General features: G+C 42.5%; 1 protein-coding gene across 1 annotated transcript in view; it reads left to right on the top strand.

Annotated features, from left to right (window-relative positions):
* Positions 1–3044: 3044 nt before the first annotated feature.
* PSME3IP1 (proteasome activator subunit 3 interacting protein 1) overlaps positions 3045–21314 on the top strand; it is a 45824-nt gene continuing 27554 nt past the window's right edge. Inside the window, exons 1-4 of the mRNA XM_049786153.1 lie at positions 3045–3211; positions 4047–4145; positions 5239–5361; positions 14502–14634. Of these exons, the coding sequence (XP_049642110.1) occupies positions 3085–3211; positions 4047–4145; positions 5239–5361; positions 14502–14634 (482 nt within the window). The 5' untranslated portion in view covers positions 3045–3084. The remainder of the gene's footprint in view (positions 3212–4046; positions 4146–5238; positions 5362–14501; positions 14635–21314) is intronic.

The raw sequence follows: 21314 nt of genomic DNA, 5'->3' as shown, positions 1-21314 counted from the left end.
CAAATATGATAATGTAATATTTAATACTTAACTCTGACTTATGATAGAATAACTTTTTTTTTTTTCAGTTATCAAACAAATTTGACAACTTTTTTCTGTCAGTTTGAAACTCTTAGTTAATCAATGTACTTCTGGTTTGGTTTTGGTTTTTCATGAATTCCTTACCTGAACAGCGTAAGTAATCCTTTTTAGGATAGTATAATGCTCAGTTCAATAAACATGTCTCTTTGGGGTGGGGTAAACTAGTGAATAAAGGGAAATGGACAGCATTTCTTTCTAAAATTAAAGATTATGGAATAAAATTACCATTCCTAATGTTATCAGAAATAGCACCTGGCAGGACCAGGGACCAACATGGGATTATACCCGGGTTGGTCCTGGGTTGTGTTGTACAAGGCAACCTCTGTGCTATCACTCTGGCCCCAAACTTGACTCTTTATGTAGTTCCAGTGAATTGAACCTGTGCATGGAACTCATAGAGAGACAGATTTTTAGTTTAAGGAAGAGCTGTCCTACCAGTTAAATCTGCTAAGAGAAAGTCAATTATGTGGGAAAAAAATCTTAAAATTTTGGCAGAAGCGGGTTTTAGAGCCACACCTAGTATTGCTTAGGTATACCATGAGATACCAGGTATTGAATTGTTTGGCTACATGCAAGGCAAGCACTTTAACTTTGTTTGATCTCTCTTGACCCCCTTTTTGAAATTTCTATTTAAAATTTTTTTAGTTTGGTGGCCATATCAGCAGTGCTCAGGAGCTACTCCTGGCTCTCTGCTCAGTGGATCCTAGCAAATGCCAGACCCAATATTTCTAGCCCCCAGAGCTTGACATTTTCAAATATAGTTTGGGTGAAAGTCTAGATTGAGATGCCAGGTGGGTTATAAGTACCCTTCTTTCTCTGAATTATTTACCAGGAAATAAGGGTCAGGGAGAGAAGTCAGAAAATTAATATTGGATAGTAAATGCATGTTACATCTAATAGCATAAATAGATGGGAGATTGAGGTCCATTGTATCACATCCTCCCATTGTGTCACTCTATGTAGCTGACACTTTCTCTCACAGGAATATTTAAGAAAGTATTTGCTCAGAAAAATAAAAGATGTTGACTCATTTCATAAGAGGTCCTTTTGCAGAACTTGAAGAATTTTTGGCACAAAGACTAAACAGTTTTGTTTCTATAATAGGAATCTAGCTGGAGACATTGAGTAATGCTAAGTCCGAAGTCTCTGGGATGTGGACTTTAGGGGCAGCAGCTTCTATTAGTAAGGTGCACTTCATGTCCTGTTGATCCACACCATAGTAATGGGAGGGCTTGGTAGACTACACTCTCTGAATGTTTGGGTTTATTTTCTTAGTTTCTTTTGAGTCTTGATTAAATAAAAATGTCATTAAAATTTTTTTTGTCATTTTAGTCTTGATTAAAAACATTGCCTAAGCTGTCTCCACACTATTATCTCTATTATTTTACTTAAGGAAATGCAGAGAAGGCCAGATGATAGCATTTGTCTTGCATGTGGTCAATACAGGTTTGATCCTTAGACATCCTATATTGTCCCCTGAGCCCACCAAGGGTGATCTTTGAGCACAAAACCTGGAGCACAGCCATGTGTGTCCCCCAAAAAAGAAAGAAGAGAAGGGGGAGCATAGAGAGCCTGTGAAAGTGGCTCATACAGAGGGCTAGAGTGCATGTTTTGCTGGTAGGAGGCTAGGGTCCATTCCATCACTGCATGGTCCCCCAAGCACTTTTGGGTGTGATCTGAAAAGAAAAAAAAAGCAAAAGAAAGTTGATGAAAGTGTCCCTTTTCTGACAGGGGTTGGACCACACTGAGCACAGAGCTCAGGGATCACCTCTGGCAGGGCTTATGGGGTCCATATGGGGTGTTGAGGCTTGAATCCTGGTTAGCCACATTAGTGTCAAGCCTAGGTGAGCTTCTCAGCTCTCTTTCATCATCATAGGCAAACAAATGACAAAGCTTCTCTTATCTATACAGAGATATTTATTTATGTATGCTCAGTTGATTTTTATTTAATTAAAATTTGCTTAGTAGTAGAAGTGTTTGAGGTTTTCAGAAGTTCCATGATTTTTAGAATCAGAGAAATCGTATAGCAGGTAGGGCATTCATGCCACCCAGGTTATATCTCCATATTCCACATGGTTCTGGAACACCACTAGGAATGATTCCTTAGTGCAGAGCCAGGAGTAAGCCCTGGAGCTGGAGGACTCAAATTGTTTAGGGCAAATCTAAATCTAATTTTGCTTTTTCTGGTCATGCTTTGTTTGCCTTTAGGCCTGTTACTTCTTTATGGTTCAGACTCAGTCCTTAAAATCCTTTGAAATGGGGGCCGGGTAGGTGGCGCTGGAGGTAAGGTGACTGCCTTGCAAGCGCTAGCCAAGGAAGGACCGCGGTTCGATCCCCCGGCGTCCCATATGGTCCCCCCAAGCCAGGGGCGATTTCTGAGCGCATAGCCAGGAGTAACCCCTGAGCGTCAAACGGGTGTGGCCCAAAAACCAAAAAAAAAAAAAAAAATCCTTTGAAATGAGTTTCTCCATTCTGAATCTACTTGGAAATAAAAGTAGGTGAATTAAGCTAGTGCACTATTGCTAAAATAGGAATTTCAAGAACAAACACTGGGAAGGCCACTAAGTAGTGGGGTATGTGTTTTGCACGTGACTGCTACCTTGATTCTAATTTCTAGCATCACCTATGGTGCCCTGAGCAACAGGATGTGACTCAAGTCCCCCTGCCCCCATACACACAGTAGAAAAAAAATGAACACTTTGCAGGTGTGAGAATAAGACAGAGAAATATCTCTAGTGTAAAGTTTATGATGGAAACAATAGATAAAGAAAATTTCGTGAGATTTTTCTTGCTGAATTTGTTGACAGCATGTTAATAAAACTGTCCACAGCTTTAGGGAAGATGTAATCATGTGTTTTTATTAGTGGCTTATATATTAAACTTTAGAATCTTCAGTTCAGGGTTGAAGGGAGTTTGGTGGTGAGGCAGAACCAAATATGCTATCTTCTCTTTAGAATTTTCATTGCCATTTCATTTTAATTGTTGTAGCCTTACTGCTCCATTATGGAAGGAGGAGATGACGGCAACCTTGTTATCAAAAAGAGGTTTGTTACGGAGGCCGAACTAGACGAACGGCGCAAACGGAGACAAGAAGAATGGGAGAAAGTTCGGAAACCTGAAGATCCGCAAGGTCTCTGGGTTTATAGTCTGGCATTCAGCTTAGTGGTCTTTAATCGTTCACACCAACCCTGTAAGGCAGATATTCACTTTGGAGCAGAGATGCTTAGGCTCCAAGGAGTGAATTAAAATATGTAAAGTTTACAGAGCAGGAAGTATAACCAGTGCACTCCTGTTTTGGCCCTTCTCTACCACTGCCCTCCTGGAGAATCGGCTGGTCTGTTCTATCTGGACACAAAGGTCTTAGAGCCAAACAGCTGAGAATGCTGCTTTCTTGTAGGACATGGAAAAGCCCCTTGTTCAAGGAACTTCAGGACATGGGTGGCCTGATTGACCCCGATCCTTAGCCTAAACCGGGGGTCTCAAACTCGGGGGCCGCGGGCCATTTGCGGCCCTCCGTACAACGTTTTGTGGCCCGCGGCCGGCCTTCAAATATCGCAGTAATCGCAATAAAAATCGCATTAGTAAGAAAAAAATCGCATTAAACATTTGCATACCCCGAGCAGTTCTGTTCGAGGTATGCAAATGTTTAATGTGATTTTTTTTTCTTACTAATGCGATTTTTTTTATTGCAAATATTCGGTAAGCGAAATTCCTTCTGCGGCCCTGCCTCACCTGACTTTGCCTCCTACAGCCCCCAGGTAAATTGAGTTTGAGACCCCTGGCCTAAACTGTCTGCTGAAGTTAGTAAGACTTAATTGTGGACTTAGTACTCTTTTGTTGTCCTTGCCTGGGATTAGACAGTGCCTTTATCATTAAAGCCCTTTATGGTTCCAAAATAATTTGAATGAATTCTAAAGTATGTATCTTTTTGTCTTTTCTCTCTCTCTCTCTCTTTTTCCTTTCAGAATGTCCAGAGGAGGTTTATGATTCTCGATCTCTCTATGAAAGACTACAGGAGCAGAAAGACAGGAAACAGCAAGAATATGAGGAGCAGTTCAAATTCAGTAAGCTCAAAAGGCATAAACCAAGTGCCTCTAGTGCCCTTCCCTTTCTTAGTTCGCTCCCTCCCTCCCTTCTTCTTTTCTGCTCATCCATCCTTCAACCATCCATTCATCCTTTTCATCTAAGTAGCCATCTATTACTTATCTATTATCTGTCTGTCTGTCTGTTTATCCATCCATCCATCCATCCATTTATCCATCCATCCATTTATCCATCCATCCATCCATCCATCCATCCATCCATCCATCCATCCATCCATCCATCCATCCATCCATCCATCCATCCATCCATCCATCCATCCATCTATCTATCTATCTAATCTATCTGTCTACTTGCCCTTCCATTCTCCCTCCTTCTCTCCCTCCCTCCCTCCTTCCCTCCCTCCTTCCCTCCCTCCCTCCCTCCCTCCCTCCCTTCCTTCCTTCCATTTGGGGGCCATATTGCAGTGTTCAAAGCCTGTTTCTGCCCCTACATAGTGTCAGAGATCTAACAGGATTCCCCCATGGAAAGCATGTGTTCCAGCCCTTTGAACCAGCTCACTGATGCTATAGTACCTTTTTATTTTTTGGCTTTTGTTTGGTTTGAGGGCTATACCCAGCAGTACTCATGACTGTTTCGGGCTTTGATAAGGAGTGACCCCTGGCAGTGGTCAGGGGACCATATCTGGTGCCAGGTGTTCAGGTATTCAGCTGCCAGGAGTCAGCTGTGTGAATAGCAAGCACCTTACTTCCTGTATTCTTTCTCTGTGCAGTGTCTTTTATATGCCTTTTAGTCTCATGCAGTATTTTTTTTCAACAAACCATGTTAACTAGCCTCCAGATGCTCATTTAGTGGGAGGGAGATCCAAATCTGCCTTCTAGACCAGTCATTGTTTTTATTTAGAGTTTCAAGTGCCCATTTTAATTCTGTGCTAATATTTAGTAATGGAAGAAATGCTCTGATTTTTATGCCAAGCTATCTAAGAGCTTTGGTGTTAATAAGTTCTTTCTTCTAATCCCCTTCTGGATCCACTGTATATTAAAAAAAAAAAGGAAAAGGCTTATTAACATTATTTCTTCTTTAGCCTGCTAGAGTGTTCCTTGCTTATTTCCTCAGAAAACATGGTAAGAGGCTTGGATGAAGATGAGACCAACTTCCTTGATGAGGTTTCTCGGCAGCAGGAGCTAATAGAGAAACAGCGAAGAGAGGAAGAACTGAAAGAACTGAAAGAATACAGAATATCCTTTGCATTTTAAAAAGGAATCTGTAAGGCATCAGTTTTGTCATCAATATCTATGGATTTTAGCATATGTATAAATAGAACAAGAGTTTTTTACCTCATGCCTTAGAAATTCCCTTCTAACTAGCCATATTCTGTGGATTAAATGGTTGACAATTACAAGGCATGGAACTGCTACAATCCAAAATCCTGATCAATTAGGAATAACCAAAGCCTGAATTGTGCTAATCAGTACCAATGGTTTTTGTCTTGTTCATTTAGACTTGTTGTCAGTCAGTCTCACCCAGGGAAAATATTGGCTTCTGAGTTTTGTTTATTTTGTTATGGAGCTGGGAATTGCATTTGCATTGTAGTGCTAGGGAATTGCACTGGGCAGTATTGGGGTCACATGTGGCAGGGTGGAGCAGTGCAGAGATTAAACTTCTGACCTCCCTCCTGCAAGATAGGCACTTTTCCTTTTACTGAGGTTGAGGGGAGACAATTTGGTGCTGCACGCAGCAATACTCAGGGGCTATTTCTGTTGAGGACAATATGTAGTGTCTGTGATCATCTCAGGGTGGACCTTGTGTAAGGTAGTTGACTAAATCTGTACTATATCTTCAGCCCAAGGTAAATACTTTTAATTAACCCCAAGTTATGAGTGTTAAAAGTATATCCCAGATATTGACCTCTGAGTTTTATTTATGTATTTTGGTTTTTGGACTACCCCCAGGGGTCATCAGGGCCTACTCCTGGCTTTATGCTCACGGATCATTCCTGGTGGGCTCAAAATCATGTGGGTGACTGGGGATTGAACCCAGACTGACTGAGTACAAGGCAAGTGTTCTATCCACCATACTATCTCCCAGCTCCATGACTTCTGAGTTTTAAGCAACTCTTTTTTTTTATTTTTGGGATTATTATTTTTGTTGTTGTTTTATGTTTTGGGGCCATACCTGGTCCTGGCTATTTGCTCAGAAATCACTCCTGGCTTGGAGGACCATATGGGAAGCCAGGGAATGGAACCGCTGTCCATCCTAGGTCAGCGACGAGCAAGGCAAACACCCTACTGCTGTGCCATTTCTCTTGCCCCTGGGTTTTTTGTTTGTTTGTTTGCTTGCTTGCTTGCTTGTTTGTTTTGGGGCCACACCCAGCGGTGCTCAGGCTACTCCTGGCTCTGTACTCAGAAATTGCTCCTGAGGGGCCGGAGCGGTGGCATAAACGGTAGGGCGCTTGCCTTATATGTGCTAATCTAGGACGAACCATGTTTCTATCTGGTCTGAAAGAGCCTGTGTCCCATATGGTCCCCCAAGCCAGGAGCGATTTCTGAGCGCATAGCCAGGAGTAACCCCTGAGAGTCACCGGGTGTGACTCTCAGCAAAAAAAAAAAAAAAATACAACAAAGGAAATTGCTTTTAGAGATGGTCATATAAATCGTCTCTGCTTCTACAATACCCAGCAATTCATTCTTCTGGTAACAGTTCAGGGGGAACTGTTGGAAACATCATCAGTAGGATCGTGTCATACTGTTTGAAATATTAGGACTTTCAGTTGTTTTTAATGTTAAATCTACAGTCTTTCCTGGGTTCTCGCAACCTCTGCATGATTTAGGTCATGATGCATTTTATTCTTCATTCTATTTATAGAACTCCAGTTCGAAGGATTTCTTGATGTACCTTTTAGGTGAGCTTGTGATTCCATCTCAAGCCATTCGAACTTTGTTTTGTTTTGAGCCACATCTGTTGATACTCAGGAGTTATTCCTGGCTCTGCCTTAGAAATCACTCATGGCAATTCTCAGAACCATAATGGGTTGCCAGGGATCCAACCCTTTATGGCTGTGTGTAAGGCAAACACCCTACTCTCTGTACCAGGGGGTCCTTAAACTACGACCCACAGAGGACATTTGTTTGGCCTACCAAGTGTTTTTTTGTGGTGTTTTTGCCACTGCTACCTGTTCTGTTTAGCTGCCAACTCTTCCTGGGCCTGCAGTATATGTATGAGGAATGTATAGCACACTCTTGGACTCCCCTCCTTCTGTCTTTGACTCCTCCTCTTGTCTCAGGCAACAGTCCTCAAACAACAGCTCACAGCACACTATTGTTTATACTTTTTTTTTTGGTTTTTGGGCCACACCCTGTGACGCTCAGGGGTTACTCCTGGCTATGCGCTCAGAAGTTGCTCCTGGCTTCTTGGGGGACCATATGGGACGCCGGGGGATCGAACCGCGGTCCGTCCTAGGCTAGCGCAGGCAAGGCAGGCACCTTACCTCCAGTGCCACCGCCCGGCCCCTATACTTTTTTTTTGTAAAACTAGTCTGGCCCTCCAGCAGTCTGAGGGACAGTGAACTGGCCCCCTACTTAAAACATTTGAGGACTCCTGCTCTGTACTATCTCCTTGATCTCTCGAACCTTTTAATTTTGTTTGCCTGAAATGCTCTGTCCTATCAGAGTCTGTTTGGATTTGTTTTGGGGTATACCTTGCAGTGCTGAATTTACTCTCTTTTCTGTGCTCATGTTCCACTATTTCTTTGATCTTGTTGAACATCCTAAGTATTTCCACTCTGAAATCCATTTCAGAGAGATTATATAGTGGATTACTGTCAGCAGGATTATAGTCTTTATCTACAGGGTGTGCCCATCCACAAAGTTTTGTGAAATTTTACTATGGTTCCTTTGTAGTCACAGGTGCTTCTTTCCTATGTCACTGCCAGAGAGGCCTCAGGGGATTTTAACTTGGGTTAGAGATTATCTTGGTACTGCATGGTTGAATGCTGTGGAAGCCATGTCCCTGAGCATGCTGTGGTCCATAAATTTAGTACATCTGGTAGTTCTACCTAAGAGCTGCGGGCTCTTCCCTCTGGCTCTGTGGCCTGCCTCTGCTCAGGGTTCACTTCTGGTCATTCTTGGGAAACCATATGCAATGCTGGGGTCTACTATATGTAAGCAGGTGCCTTAACCCCTGTACTATCTCTATCTGCTGTCAGATTTTACAAGATTGACATATTATGGTATATTATGGCATTCATTTAAAATTGTACCCCTCCCTATAGAGTGTCTATCTCTCTCTCTCTCTCTTTTTTTTTTTTTTGGTTTTTGAGACACACCTGGCAGCGCTCAGGGGTTACTCCCAGCTCCATGCTCAGTAATCGCCCCTGATAGGCACAGGGGACCATATGGGATGCCGGGATTCGAACCACCGTCCTTCTGCATGAAAGGCAAATGCCTTTCTATCTCTCTGGCCACTATCTCTCTCTTCTTAATTTTAATTTTTGGACCACATCTGGCTTTTCTCAAGGCTTAACCTTTACTCTGTTCTCAGGAATCACTCCTGGCAGGTGTCAGGGACACTGCTTGGTGCTGAGGATTGAACTTAGGTGGGCCTCTTGCAAGGCAGGCATTCTATTCTTCTGTACTATCTCTCCAGCCCCTATGTGTTGGTTTTTTTATGGCACATCTTATCTACTACCTGAAATCTTCATCCACTTACTTTCCTGCTGGAATGTATACTCCATATAAAGGAGGACTTGGTCTGTACTTACTTCCCCACTATAGTGCTTGCATAGTAGTTTCTCAGTTTATATGTGAATAAACAAATTACTCATAGGAGATGTGAAACAGTCACTAGCTCTTTATCATCTGGTGATGATTTGGGTATTCAAGATTATATGTTGGTTGCTCACTATTGTGAGTGGCCAAACTTACTGCCTTAGGTTGATAATGGGTGCTAATTGATGTGTTGGGTTGTTTTTTTGGTTTTTTGTTTTTTTTTTCCCTGTAGAGGATAAACACTAGACCTCATCAGAGAGTCATGCAGACTTAATCTGGCAGGGGAAATACTGCGAGTACGAAGGTGGTTCTCCCATGGCAGGTATTATTATCCAGTGCACTCTGGATTAGCTGATTCCAACCATTTCCCCAAATTGGGGAACTCAGCTGCATAATTTGCCATCATGGGGAACTGTGTGGATGCTCTCCCCCTATTTGTTCTCTAAAAAGAAAACCATGGCTGGGGATGTAACTCTACAGTGAAGTACTTCCCTTACATGTATGAGCCTCTGGGTTTGAGTCCTGGCACCACACACACTCATGCATGCACACACACTTACATAGCATATACACACATGGGAGAAAATTTAGATAGTTTCTCAGGGACTTGGCTTACATTCAAATAATGTAGTAGAAGGTGACATGACTGACAATAATTGAGACCAGGTGACAGCTTGGTTTCAGAAGACTTACTCTCAGTTGGTTATCAAAGACCAATTATTGTCTTGCTTTTCAAGCCCGTGTTCTCCCTAGAATATGTATTTTGCTTGCTTCTAAGTCTCTTTGCTTGCTTTCTTACTTGATCTTCAAGCCTGTGTTCTTTGAATGTGCATTCCTTTCTTCTCCTGTTGTGTGTGTATGTTTGTGTGTGTGTGTGTGTGTGTGTGTGTGTGTGTGTGTGTTTGTTTGGGCCTCACTGGCTGCTCAGGGGTCACTCCTGGTGGATTCAGGGTACTGTATGGGATACAAAGAAGCATCCTGCCTGCTATACTATCGCTCCCCCTGCTTCCCATCTTTTGAAGTTTCATTCAATAAATATGATCTTGCTTCACTTAAAAAAAAAAGTCCTGGTTTTCATTCCCAGCTCTGTATGCAGTATTAAGATATGAATTTGGAGGCTGGATAGCATAGTGGTAGGGCTTTTGCCTTGCATATAGCTGACTCAGGATGAACCTACATTTGATCCTTGGCATCCCATATGGTCCCCGAAGCCAGGAGCGATTTCTGAGCACATAGCCAGGAGTAACCACTGAGTGTCAATAGATGTGGCCCAAAAACCAAAAGCCAACAACAACAACAACAAAAAGATTTGAGTGTTTAGAAAGTCACAGACTGTAGTCCTAACTGAAGGACGGGATAGGACACTTTTGAACCTGCCCTCTGGCTACCCCTCAGTAATATTGTGTGCATATGTGCAAAGAAGGACAGGCTTATGTATTGCATTAATTTAGACAGTGGACTTGTTTCTCCATGGAATACACTCACTTAAGTTTATCTTATTTTATGTGCTTAACTTGGTGATCTAGAAAATAAGACCAACTGTGGGGCCTGGTATCACTGTAAGATGCTCTTGGGTTTTCAGTTCAAAGGAAAGAATTAAGGGGCAGCTGTGAAAGACAACAAAAACGTTTTCAGTGCTGGGAACATGATAGTCCAACACTGAAGAAGTGCCAGGGGTATAGGCTTTTATTAGGAACTTGGAAAGTTCTGATTGTCTAGGGAAAATTTTATTTGAAGAAAAACAGACCTTCTAACTAATTCCAACAAGCATGCATGGAGCCAAAGAGGGGTTAGATAGGAATAGAAGAATTAGACACATTTGTTTATTTAGGCTCTAAATTAGAAGCTGGTTATTGGCTTTGCTTCTTTGTTATAATCTAACATTTATGATGTGATACTGTGAATGCAAATAAGCTGTTGTTTATAACATATAAACAATAAGTCTCTTGTTTCCTCTTAGCTTAAGCTTATTATGTGTGTTAAAAAATGTGATTTTGGAACTGGAGCAGTGGCATAAGTGGTAGGGCTTTTGCCTTGCATATGCTAACCTAGGACAGACCACGGTTTGATCCTCCAGTGTCCCATATGGTTCCCCAAGCCAGGAACAATTTCTGAATGCATAGCCAGGAGTAACCCCTGAGTCACTGGATGTGGCCCAAAAAGCAAAAAAAAAGTGATTTTTATTTGTTTGTTTGTTTTCTGGGCCACACCCAGTGGCACTGGGTTATTCATGGCTCTATACTCAGGAATCACTCCTGGCAGGCTCAGGGACCATACGGGATGCTGGGGGTCAAACCCGGGTTGACCTTATTCAAGGCAAATGCACACATGCTGTGCTATCTCTCCAGCTCCCAAACTGTGATGTTTTCTTTTTAAAAAATGACTAAAACTTAATGAATTTCTTGTGATTTTTTTTTAACCTGTGATTATATTTGAAGTGTTTTAGGGAAATGAGAGACTTAAGGGGAAAATTGTTTGTGGTTTAGATGTGATTCAAAGTAATATCTATTTCCAGGACGATCTTAAAAGTACTAAACTGCAGAAGCTCAGAAATATACTAACATGTTATCCCCTCTGAATACCACACATATTATTAAGGTGTACATAAGGACGGAGTTAGTGTCTGAAGACTGATCAGAATTAGAATTTCCTCATTTCTGGGGCCAAAGAGATAGTACAGCAGATAAGGTACTTACCTAGACTGTGGTTGCCCCAGATTTCATACCCAGCATTCCATATGGTCTTCCATATGATCCCTAGGTGTAGAGCCAGGAGTAAGCCCTAAATACCACCAAGTGTGGTTCAAAAGCCAGAGTGGGGTGGGGAGAATTTCCTTATTTCTGGTACCAAGTTTTTTCCAGTATTCAGAACCATAAATAAGTAGCCCAGACTTTTGGTGAGGCCAGCAATTTTCACTTCTAAGATTTTTTGGGCACTAGATGTCACTATTGTTCCAGAATGGAATTACCGCATTTAATTAGGAATCTTAAATAGAAATACGTACTATACCCTAACACATTATAAGTGAAAGTATACAAGGGAAAAGATTGAGGAAGAAGTGGGTACTACTGATGAAATGAGCAAGACAAAAGACAAATCTTGCAGGCCAGATAACATCAGGTATGAAAAATGTAGCATCATAAGCAAACTGCTTGTACTTTATTTTTGGCTTTTGGATCACACCTGGTGATGCTCAGGGGTTCCTCCTGGCTATGCACTCAGAAATCGCTCCTGGCTTGGGGAAACATTTGGGATGCTGGGGGATCTGTCCTAGGCTATCACGGGCAAGGCAGATAGATGCCTGACTGCTTGTACCACCGCTCCAGCCCCAGTACTTTTATTTGTATGTTTGGGAGCCATGCCTGTTTGTGTTGAACTGAACTAGACTAAACTGGAGTTGGAACTGGGTTTGACCATATACAAGGTGTGTATCCTAACTCCTTTACTGTTTTTTTGGTTGAAAACTGTGCTTTTAAAAACAGATTTTTGGTGTGTTTCTCACTAAAAACACATAAGGGTTTCTTAGAAAATCACCTTGGTAGAGTATTGAAAACAGGCTCCTGGGCCTCTGGATAAGTAGTTTGGGACAGAGGAGGAATTTTACCTTTTGTAACAGCTTTAAAGTGATTCTGAGGGCCGGAGAGATAGCACAGCGGTGTTTACCTTGCAAGCAGCCGATCCAGGACCTAAGGTAGTTGGTTCGAATCCCGGTGTCCCATATGGTCCCCCGTGCCTGCCAGGAGCTATTTCTGAGCAGATAGCCAGGAGTAACCCCTGAGCACAGCTGGGTGTGGCCCAAAAACAAAAAAAGAAGTGATTCTGATGTTGATTTTTCACCCATTGATAGAATAAGTGTCTTCTGTGATGGCTTAAAATTGAATGCCATTGATAGTTATAAGAACATTGTGCAGGGGCCAGAGAGATAGTACAGCAGCAAGACATTTGCCTTGCATGCAGAAGGATGGTGGTTTGAATCCATCCCAGCATTCTATACGGTCCCCTGAGCCTACTGGGGGCAATTTCTGAGTGAAAAGTCAGGAGAAACCCCTGAGTCCTGCTGCGTGTGACCCAACACCCCCCCCCCCAAATAAAAGAACACTGCAGGTTAGGGAGATGGTACAGTGGGTAGGACAGTTGCTTGTATGTGGCTTTACAGTGGATTCAATCCTTGGCATCCCATATGGTTCCTTTTACTGAGCTAAGAGCCAGGGTAAGTCCTGAGCATCGCCTGAATATTCCCTCCCAAAAAAAACATTCTGCATGGGGCCAGAGAGGTAGTCAATGGATAAGACCTTTGCATGTGTGTGACTAAGTTTGATCTTCAGTATTTCATATGATCCCCTGAACACGGCTAGGAATAAGTCCTGAGCACTACAAAAACCAAAAAGAAGATACTCTATATGACCCGGGTTCGATCTATGTTATCCCAGTTAGTCCCCTGATCCTGCTAGGAGTGGTTTCTGAGCATAGAGGCAGGAGTAACCCCTGAGTGCCACCGGGTGTGGCCAGGAAGGAAGGAAAGAAGGAAGGGAGGGAGGGAGAGAAGGAGGGAGGGAGGGAAAAGAAAAAGAAAATGCAGGGGCCGGGCGGTGCCTGCCTTGCCTGCGCTAGCCTTGGACGGACCGCGGTTCGATCCCCCGGTGTCCCATATGGTCCCCCGAGCCAGGAGCAACTTCTGAGCACATAGCCAGGAGTAACCCCTGAGCGTTACCGGGTGTGGCCCAAAAACCAAAAAAAAAAAAAAAGAAAAAAAAAGAAAAAGAAAATGCTCTACAATTTTTTTTTTTTTTTTTTTTTTTGGTTTTTGGGTCACACCCAGCAGCACTTAGGGGTTACTCCTGGCTCTGTGCTCAGAAATCGCTCCCGGCAGGCATGGGGGACCATATGGGATGCCGGGATTCGAACCACCGTCCGTCTTTCTGCATGAAAGGCAAGCGCCTTACCTCCATGCTATCTTTCTGGCCCTGCTCTACAATTTTTTAATATCTTTAGGGAAGATACCTCATGTTATTCACTGAGTCCCCCCACCCACTCCATCCCTTCAAGCTTGCTATATCTCTTTAGTAATAGATATACTCAGGTTTCCATTAAGAATCAGAAGAGTAAATTATGGGGCCGGGCAGTGGCGCTAGAAATAAGGTGCCTGCCTTGCCTGCGCTAGCCTTGGATGGACCACGGTTTGGTCCCCCGGCGTCCCATATGGTCCCCCAAGCCAGGAATGACTTCTGAGCACATAGCAAGGAGTAACCCCAGAACGTCACCGGGTGTGGCCCCAAAACCAAAAAAACAAAACAAAACAAGACAAAAAACAGAGGAGGAAATTATATGTTAATTTGAACTTCTGCCATCTTCCCTGTGGTCACCTTTATTTCTCTTTAAAATCTTTAAAGGTGTCTTTTGAAAGTAGCCTAAACCAGTAATTTTTAGCCTTTTTTTTTAAACTTATGTGCTAGTTCTCTGGTCGACATTTGGAAACCTAAAATTTCATAGTAAAGAATTGTGAGTACTAGTATACTAGGAGTCCCAGTGGCTTATATTTGTCTTCCTCTTCATGACTTCTTTTTTGTCCTGCTCTTCTTTTTACCAATCTTGACCCTTAACCTGTAACTCACAGTAATCTCAGCAAAGTTGGAATTGCTTCAGACAGCAAGAAGGAAGTGGAGAAGAAATTGGCTGTGAAACCCGTAGAAACCAAGAATAAATTCTCCCAGGCCAAGCTGTTGGCAGGCGCCGTGAAGCATAAGAGGTCAGCCAGCACTCACCAAGTGTAACCCTTCTTCCTCACTGTGTGGCTCTCAAGTGCCAACTTGAGCATAGTCAAAGCAAAATGTTAACTCAGCCGAAACCTTGTTGAAATGCCTTTGGTGGCGTCCTGCACCAAAGCAGATTTGGGGTCTTCTGCAGCCTTTGACCTTGTCTCTGGTCATTGGGATCTTGTATTGAGTGTTTTCTCGACATAATTTGTTTCTTTCACAGATGAAGAAACTGACATTGGAGAGGTTCAGAAACTTTGTCCAGAGGTATAGAGTAATTGGAGAGTGGGAGTCGAGTTTGGAGCATGGGCCTACAAGGGTTCAATCCCCAACTTCCCATATGGTCTGCCACAAGTGATTCTTGAGCATTACTGGTGTGTCCCCCAAACAAAAACAAAACAAAACAAAATTCTGTAATTTTGTTTGGAGAGAGTGGGTGTGCTCTTATGAGGGAAACTCTGCGGTATTGGTGAGGTATGGTGATTTACATAGACTGATCTGGACTTAGTGAGGTAGACAAAGCAGAGAACATCCCTGCAGGGGAAATGACTGTGGATGGGCATGACTGTGGCCTGGAAGATGGACTAGTAGGGCTGGGTTATAGTATTGGCTGAGCTCTGTTGCTTTTGTTAGGGGGTCATTCCTTTCTGTGCTCAGGGCTTACTCACTCACTGGTGGGCTTGAAAAACCATTCACAGGAGCTGGAATTTGAACCAGGGTTAGCTGCATGCTAGGCAAGTGCCCCATGCCTGCTCTGATCATTCCAGCCTTGCCTTGAGGTTTGTGACAGTTCTTTTTTCAAATAGAGTCTCCCTCTCAATTTTAAAATGGCATTTGGAGATGGCTGAGCATACCAAGGGCGAAATGAAGTTAAGTTCAAGTGCAGTTGAGTCTATTAGGGAAATCAGTGTGGTATGTTGGCAAGCAGCCCCGGGGTTTGAAGGAGTGGGGAGTTGCAGTCTGTGGCTGGGCACACCATCTGCTGCAGATGTTCCTGGCACACTGCTTATCCGAAAGAAATACCATCATGGTAGAGCAGCAGGATGGAGAAAGGTCAGTAGCTGGAAAGGGCCAGTTACTTGAGCCATGAACTTCCTTAAAGTTTTTTCAGAAGTTTCCATACCTGACCCTAGTGTGTCTTTTCAGAATCTGAATGTGGGTCTGTTGAACTGAACCACATCAAGAAAGGGCTCACTAGGCAGCCAGCTTCCTCTTGGCAGTGTTTGCTCTGGCAGTGGTAAATAATACTGTCTGCCCCACCTCCCACAGGCCTTACATCATCTTTCCCAAGCACTCCGTTAGCTTCTGGGGGCTGCAACATAAACACTTCTTGGGTTTTGAAACTGCATCATTGTTGCTTTGTGTAGCAAGGTGTTAAGTGAGTCTTCTGGGGCAGAATTTGCTAACAGACCCAGCACTAGATGCATTAGAACCATTTGGGAATTTGTTAATATTGTTGTTTGCAGCCCGACAATAATTCCAATTCAGTAAGATTGCACTGATGTCCTGGGAGTGTAATTTTTTAATTCCTTAGATGTTTCTGATTCCTGGTGAAAATTTGATGCCTGATGTGTAGCTGGGTAATGAAGCAGGATAAATTGAAGCACCTGCGGATCCATCGCAGTTTTCAATCCAGGACATTCTGTGTAATGTTGAACCTGTTCTTTGTTTTTTTTTCCTCATACCATTCTCCTGCCTTGCTGTCTTCACACCACTCCCAAATCCAATTTATCATTCTTTTGTCTTTATTTGCTTTTTTTTTTTTTTGATTGGAGGGGGGCAATACCCTCAGCACAGGGCTTACTCCTGGCTCTGTACTCAGAAATCACTCCTGTCAGGCTCGGGGAACCACATGGGATGCTGGGAATCGACTCCGAGTCTGTCCTGAGTCAGCAGTATGCAAGGCAAATGCCCTATACTGCTATGTTATTATTCCAGCCCCACTTTTATTTACTTTTGGGTCTGAGATTTTTTAGTTTTGTTTATATTGCCTGGCTACCTTTGGAAGTATCATCATCCAAATAACAGCATGAATGTTTTTGAGTTTTATAAAAATGATTTCATTTATATATATGTATATTGTATACATGTGTATTCACACATGAGCTGGTTTGTAATTCAGAATGTTTCTGAATCATTGTGTGTTTGTGCAGCAATAATGCACTCAATTTTTATTTATACTTTTCTTTTTAGTTTTTGGTCTGCCTCTGTGCTTATGACTTTTTCCTGCCTCTATGAATAGAGATCATTTCTGGTGGGCTTGGGAGACCAGATGAGATGCTGGCGATTGAATCCGAGTAACTGCCTTATCTGCTTTACTATTTTCTCTGGTCAATGCATTCATCTTAACTGCATTTTGTAGACCTGCATGCACCCAGCTTTATGGATGAATGTGCAATTAGATCAAGATCATATTTGTATGTTCTAGAACAAGCCTACAGATATTTATGTATTTTATCTTTGGCTTTAGACTACCTGACAGTGATCAGAGTTTACTCCTGGCTCTGTGCTCATGGATAATTTTTGATGGGTCTCAGGGAACTGTATAGAGTGCCAGGAATTGAACCTGGGTTGGCCACACACAAAGCAAGTGCCCTCCCCCTATCTCTCCAACCTGACCTGTGTTTCTTTAGAATCTGTCCTATCCAACATGGAAGTCACTGACCACCTCTGATTATCTTAAGACAAGACAAAGTTTTAAATATAGTTTCTTTGCTACATTTTAAACGTCCAGTTGCAGAGCAGAAGAGAGAATATAAGCAGTGTAACTTGATTTTCATGCAGCCAACCCTACTTCAAATCCTTGGCACTACAAATGAAGCACTGCCAGGGGTCATTCCTAAGTGTGGAGCCAGGAGTAGCCCCTGAACACTGCTTGTTGTGTCCCGAAAACCCCCTAAAATAGATACTGTTCAGTTGCCACATATAGCTAGAGCTACCCTCCTGGATAGCACAGCCCTAGCAGTAGAGTGATTTTATAATATCATATATCCTTGTATTAATATGCATTTCCTTAATAATTAATATGAATGTTTTATGTGTTGACTTGCCGTAGATATGTCCTGTTAAATGCATGGTCTGTTCATGGATCTTGTCATTTTTGTTCTTGGTTTTATTTCCCTGTTGGTTATGGTCCACCCCCATCACCGCTCAGGGACTACTCCCCGCACAGTTCTCAGTGTCCATGTGGTGCCTGGGCTCCACATGTTCAGGCTCCCACATACACAGCAGATGCTCCAACTCTTTGAGCTGTGTCCTTAACCTGCTCCTTATGCCTTTTTTTTTTAATATCTTTGGTTACACATCTTAATTACAAGTATAATTGTGATTAGGTTTCAGTCATGTAAAGGACACCCCCCCTTCACCAGTGCAACATTACCACCACCAATGTCCCAAATCTCCCTCCATCCCACCCCACCCCCACCTGTACTCTAGACAGGCTTTCCAGTTCCCTCATTCATTCACATGGTTATGGTAATTCTCAGTGTAGTTATTTCAATAACTGCACTCACCACTCTTTGTGGTGAGCTTCTTGAAGTGAGCTGTAAGTTCTAGCCCTCCTCTCATTGTCTCTGAGGATTGTTGCAAAAGTGACTGTTATTTTTCTTAAAACCCACAGATGAGTGAGACTATCCTGTGTCTATCTCTCTTCCTCTGACTTATTTCACTCAGCATAATAGATTCCATGTACATCCATGTATAGGAAAATTTCATGACTTCGTCTCTCCTGATGGCTGCATAATATTCCATTGTGTATATGTACCACAGTTTCTTTAGCCATTCATCTGTTGAAGGGCATCTTGGTTGTTTCCAGAATCTGGCTATTGTGAATAGTGCTACAATAAATATAGGTGTGAGGAAGGGATTTTTCTATTGTATTCTTGTGTTCCTAGGGTATATCCCTAGGAGTGGAATAGCTGGGTCGAATGGAAGCTCAATTTCCAATTTTTGGAGGAATCTCCATATCACTTCCATAGAGGTTGGACTAGACGGCATTCCCACCAGCAGTGGATAAGAGTTCCTTTCTCTTCACATCCCTGCCAGCACTGATTGTTCTCATTCTTTGTGATGTGTGCCAATCTCTGTGGTGTGAGATGGTATCTCATCATTGTTTTGATTTGCATCTCCCTAATGATTAGTGATGAGAAGCATTTTTTCATGTGCCTTTTGGCCATTTGTATTTCTTTTTTTATCAAAGTGTCTGTTCATTTCTTCTCCCCATTTTTTGATGGGATTAGATGTTTTGTTTTTTTTTTGTAAAGTTCTGTCAGTGCCCTGTATATTTTGAATATTAGCTCCTTATCTGATGGGTATTGGGTGAACAATTTCTCCCACACGGTGGGTGGCTCTTGTATTCTGGACACTATTTCTTTTGAGGTGCAGAAGCTTCTCAGCTTAATGTATTCCCATCTGTTTATCTCTGCTTCCACTAGTTTGGAAAGTGCAGTTTTCTTCCTGAAGATGCCTTTAGTCTCAATGTCATGGAGTGTTTTACCTACGTGTTGTTCTATATACCTTATGGTATCAGGTCTGATATCAAGGTCTTTAAATCCATTTGGATTTTACCTTTGTACATGGTGTTAACTGGGGGTCTATGTTCATTTTTTTGCATGTGGCTAACCAGTTCTGCCAGCACCATTTGTTGAAGAGGTTTTCCCTGCTCCACTTAAGATTTCTTGCTCCTTTGTCAAAAATTAGGTGCTTGTATGTCTGAGAAACATTCTCTGAGAACTCAAGCCTATTCCACTGATCTGAGGGTCTGTCTTTATTCCAATACCATGCTGTTTTGATAACTGTTGCTTTGTAATACAATTTGAAGTTGGGGAAAGTAATGCCTCCCATATTCCTTTTCCCTAGGAGTGCTTTAGCTATTCGAGGGTGTTTATTGTTCCAGATGAACTTCATAAGTGTTTGATCCACTTCTTTGAAGAATGTCATAGGTGTCTTTAGAGGGATTGCATTAAATCAGTATAATGCTTTGGGGAGTATTGCCATTTTAATGATGTTAATCCTGCCAATCCATGAGCAGGGTGTGTGTTTCCATTTCTGTGTGTCTTCTCTTTTTTTTTTTTTTTTTTTTGTGGTTTTTGGGTCACACCTGGCAGTGCTCAGGGATTATTCCTGGCAGGCACGGGGGACCATAAAGGGATGCCGGGATTCGAACCGATGACCTCCTGCATGAAAGGCAAACGCCTTACCTCCATGCTATCTCTCCGGCCCCTGTGTGCCTTCTCTTATTTCTTGGAGCAGGGCTTTGTAGTTTTCTTTGTATAGGTCCTTCACATCTTTGGTCAAGTTGACTCCAAGATATTTGAGTTTGAGTGGCACTAATGTGAATGGGATTGCCTTCTTAATGTCCATCTCTTCCCTATCATTATTGGTGTATAGAAAGACCATTGATTTCTGTGTGTTAATTTTGTAGCCTGCCACCTTGCTATATGAATCTATTGTTTCTAGAAGCTTTTTGGTAGAGTCTTTAGGGTTTTCTAAGTAGAGTATCATGTCATCTGCAAACAGTGAGAGCTTGACTTCTTCCTTTCCTATCTGGATTCCCTTGATATCTTTTTTTTGTTGTTTTGTTTTGGGGCCACACCCATTTGACGCTCAGGGGTTACTCCTGGCTATCTGCTCAGAAATCGCTCCTGGCTTGGGGGGACCATATGGGACACCGGGGGATCGAACTGCAGTCTGTCCTATGCTAGCGCTTGCAAGGCAGACACCTTACCTCTAGCGCCACCTTCCCGGCCCCTGATATCTTTTTCTTGCCTGATCGCTATAGCAAGTACTTCCAGTACTATGTTGAAGAGGCGTGGTGAGAGCAGACAACCTTGTCTTGTACCAGAATTTAGAGGAAAGGCTTTCAATTTTTCCTCCATTGAGGATAATATTTGACATTGGCTTATGGTAGATGGCTTTAACTAGATTGAGAAAGGTTCCTTTCATTCCCATCTTGCTGAGAGTTTGGGTGTTTGACCTTATCAAATGCTTTCTCTGCGTCTATTGATATGATCACGTGATTTTTATTTTTCTTGTTGTTGATGTTTTGTATTATGTTGATAGATTTATGGATGTTAAACCATCCTTGCATTCCTGGGATGAAACCTACTTAGTCGTAGTGTATGATCTTCTTTTTTTTTGTTTTGTTTTGTTTGGTTTGGTTTTTTGGTTTTTTTGGACCACACCCGTTTGTTGCTCAGGGGTTACTCCTGGCTAAGCGCTCAGAAATTGCCCCTGGCTTGGGGGTACCATATAGGACGCCGGGGGATCGAACCACTGTCCTTCCTTGGCTAGCACTTGCAAGGCAGACACCTTACCTCTAGCACCATCTCACCAGCCCTGTGAATGATCTTCTTGATGATGCATTGGATCCTATTTGCCAGGATTTTGTTGAAGATCTTTGCATCTGCATTCATCAGGGATATTGGTCTGTAATTTTCTTTTTTGGCAGCATCTCTGTCTGGTTTTGGTATCAAGGTGATATTGGCTTCATAAAAGCTGTTTGGGAGTGTTCCCGTTTTTTCAATTTCATGGAAGAGCCTGGCTAGGATTGGTAGTAGCTCCTCTTGAAAGGTTTGAAAGAATTCATTAGTAAATCCATCTGGGCCTGGGCTTTTCTTTTTAGGCAGATGTTTGATTACAGTTTCAATTTCCTCCATAGTGATGGGGGTGTTTA

Source organism: Suncus etruscus, chromosome 14, assembly GCF_024139225.1.
Source record: "Suncus etruscus isolate mSunEtr1 chromosome 14, mSunEtr1.pri.cur, whole genome shotgun sequence".
Taxonomy (NCBI): domain Eukaryota; kingdom Metazoa; phylum Chordata; class Mammalia; order Eulipotyphla; family Soricidae; genus Suncus; species Suncus etruscus.
The sequence above is the reverse complement of the archived record's forward strand: the minus strand, read 5'-3'. Positions and strand labels throughout refer to the sequence as shown.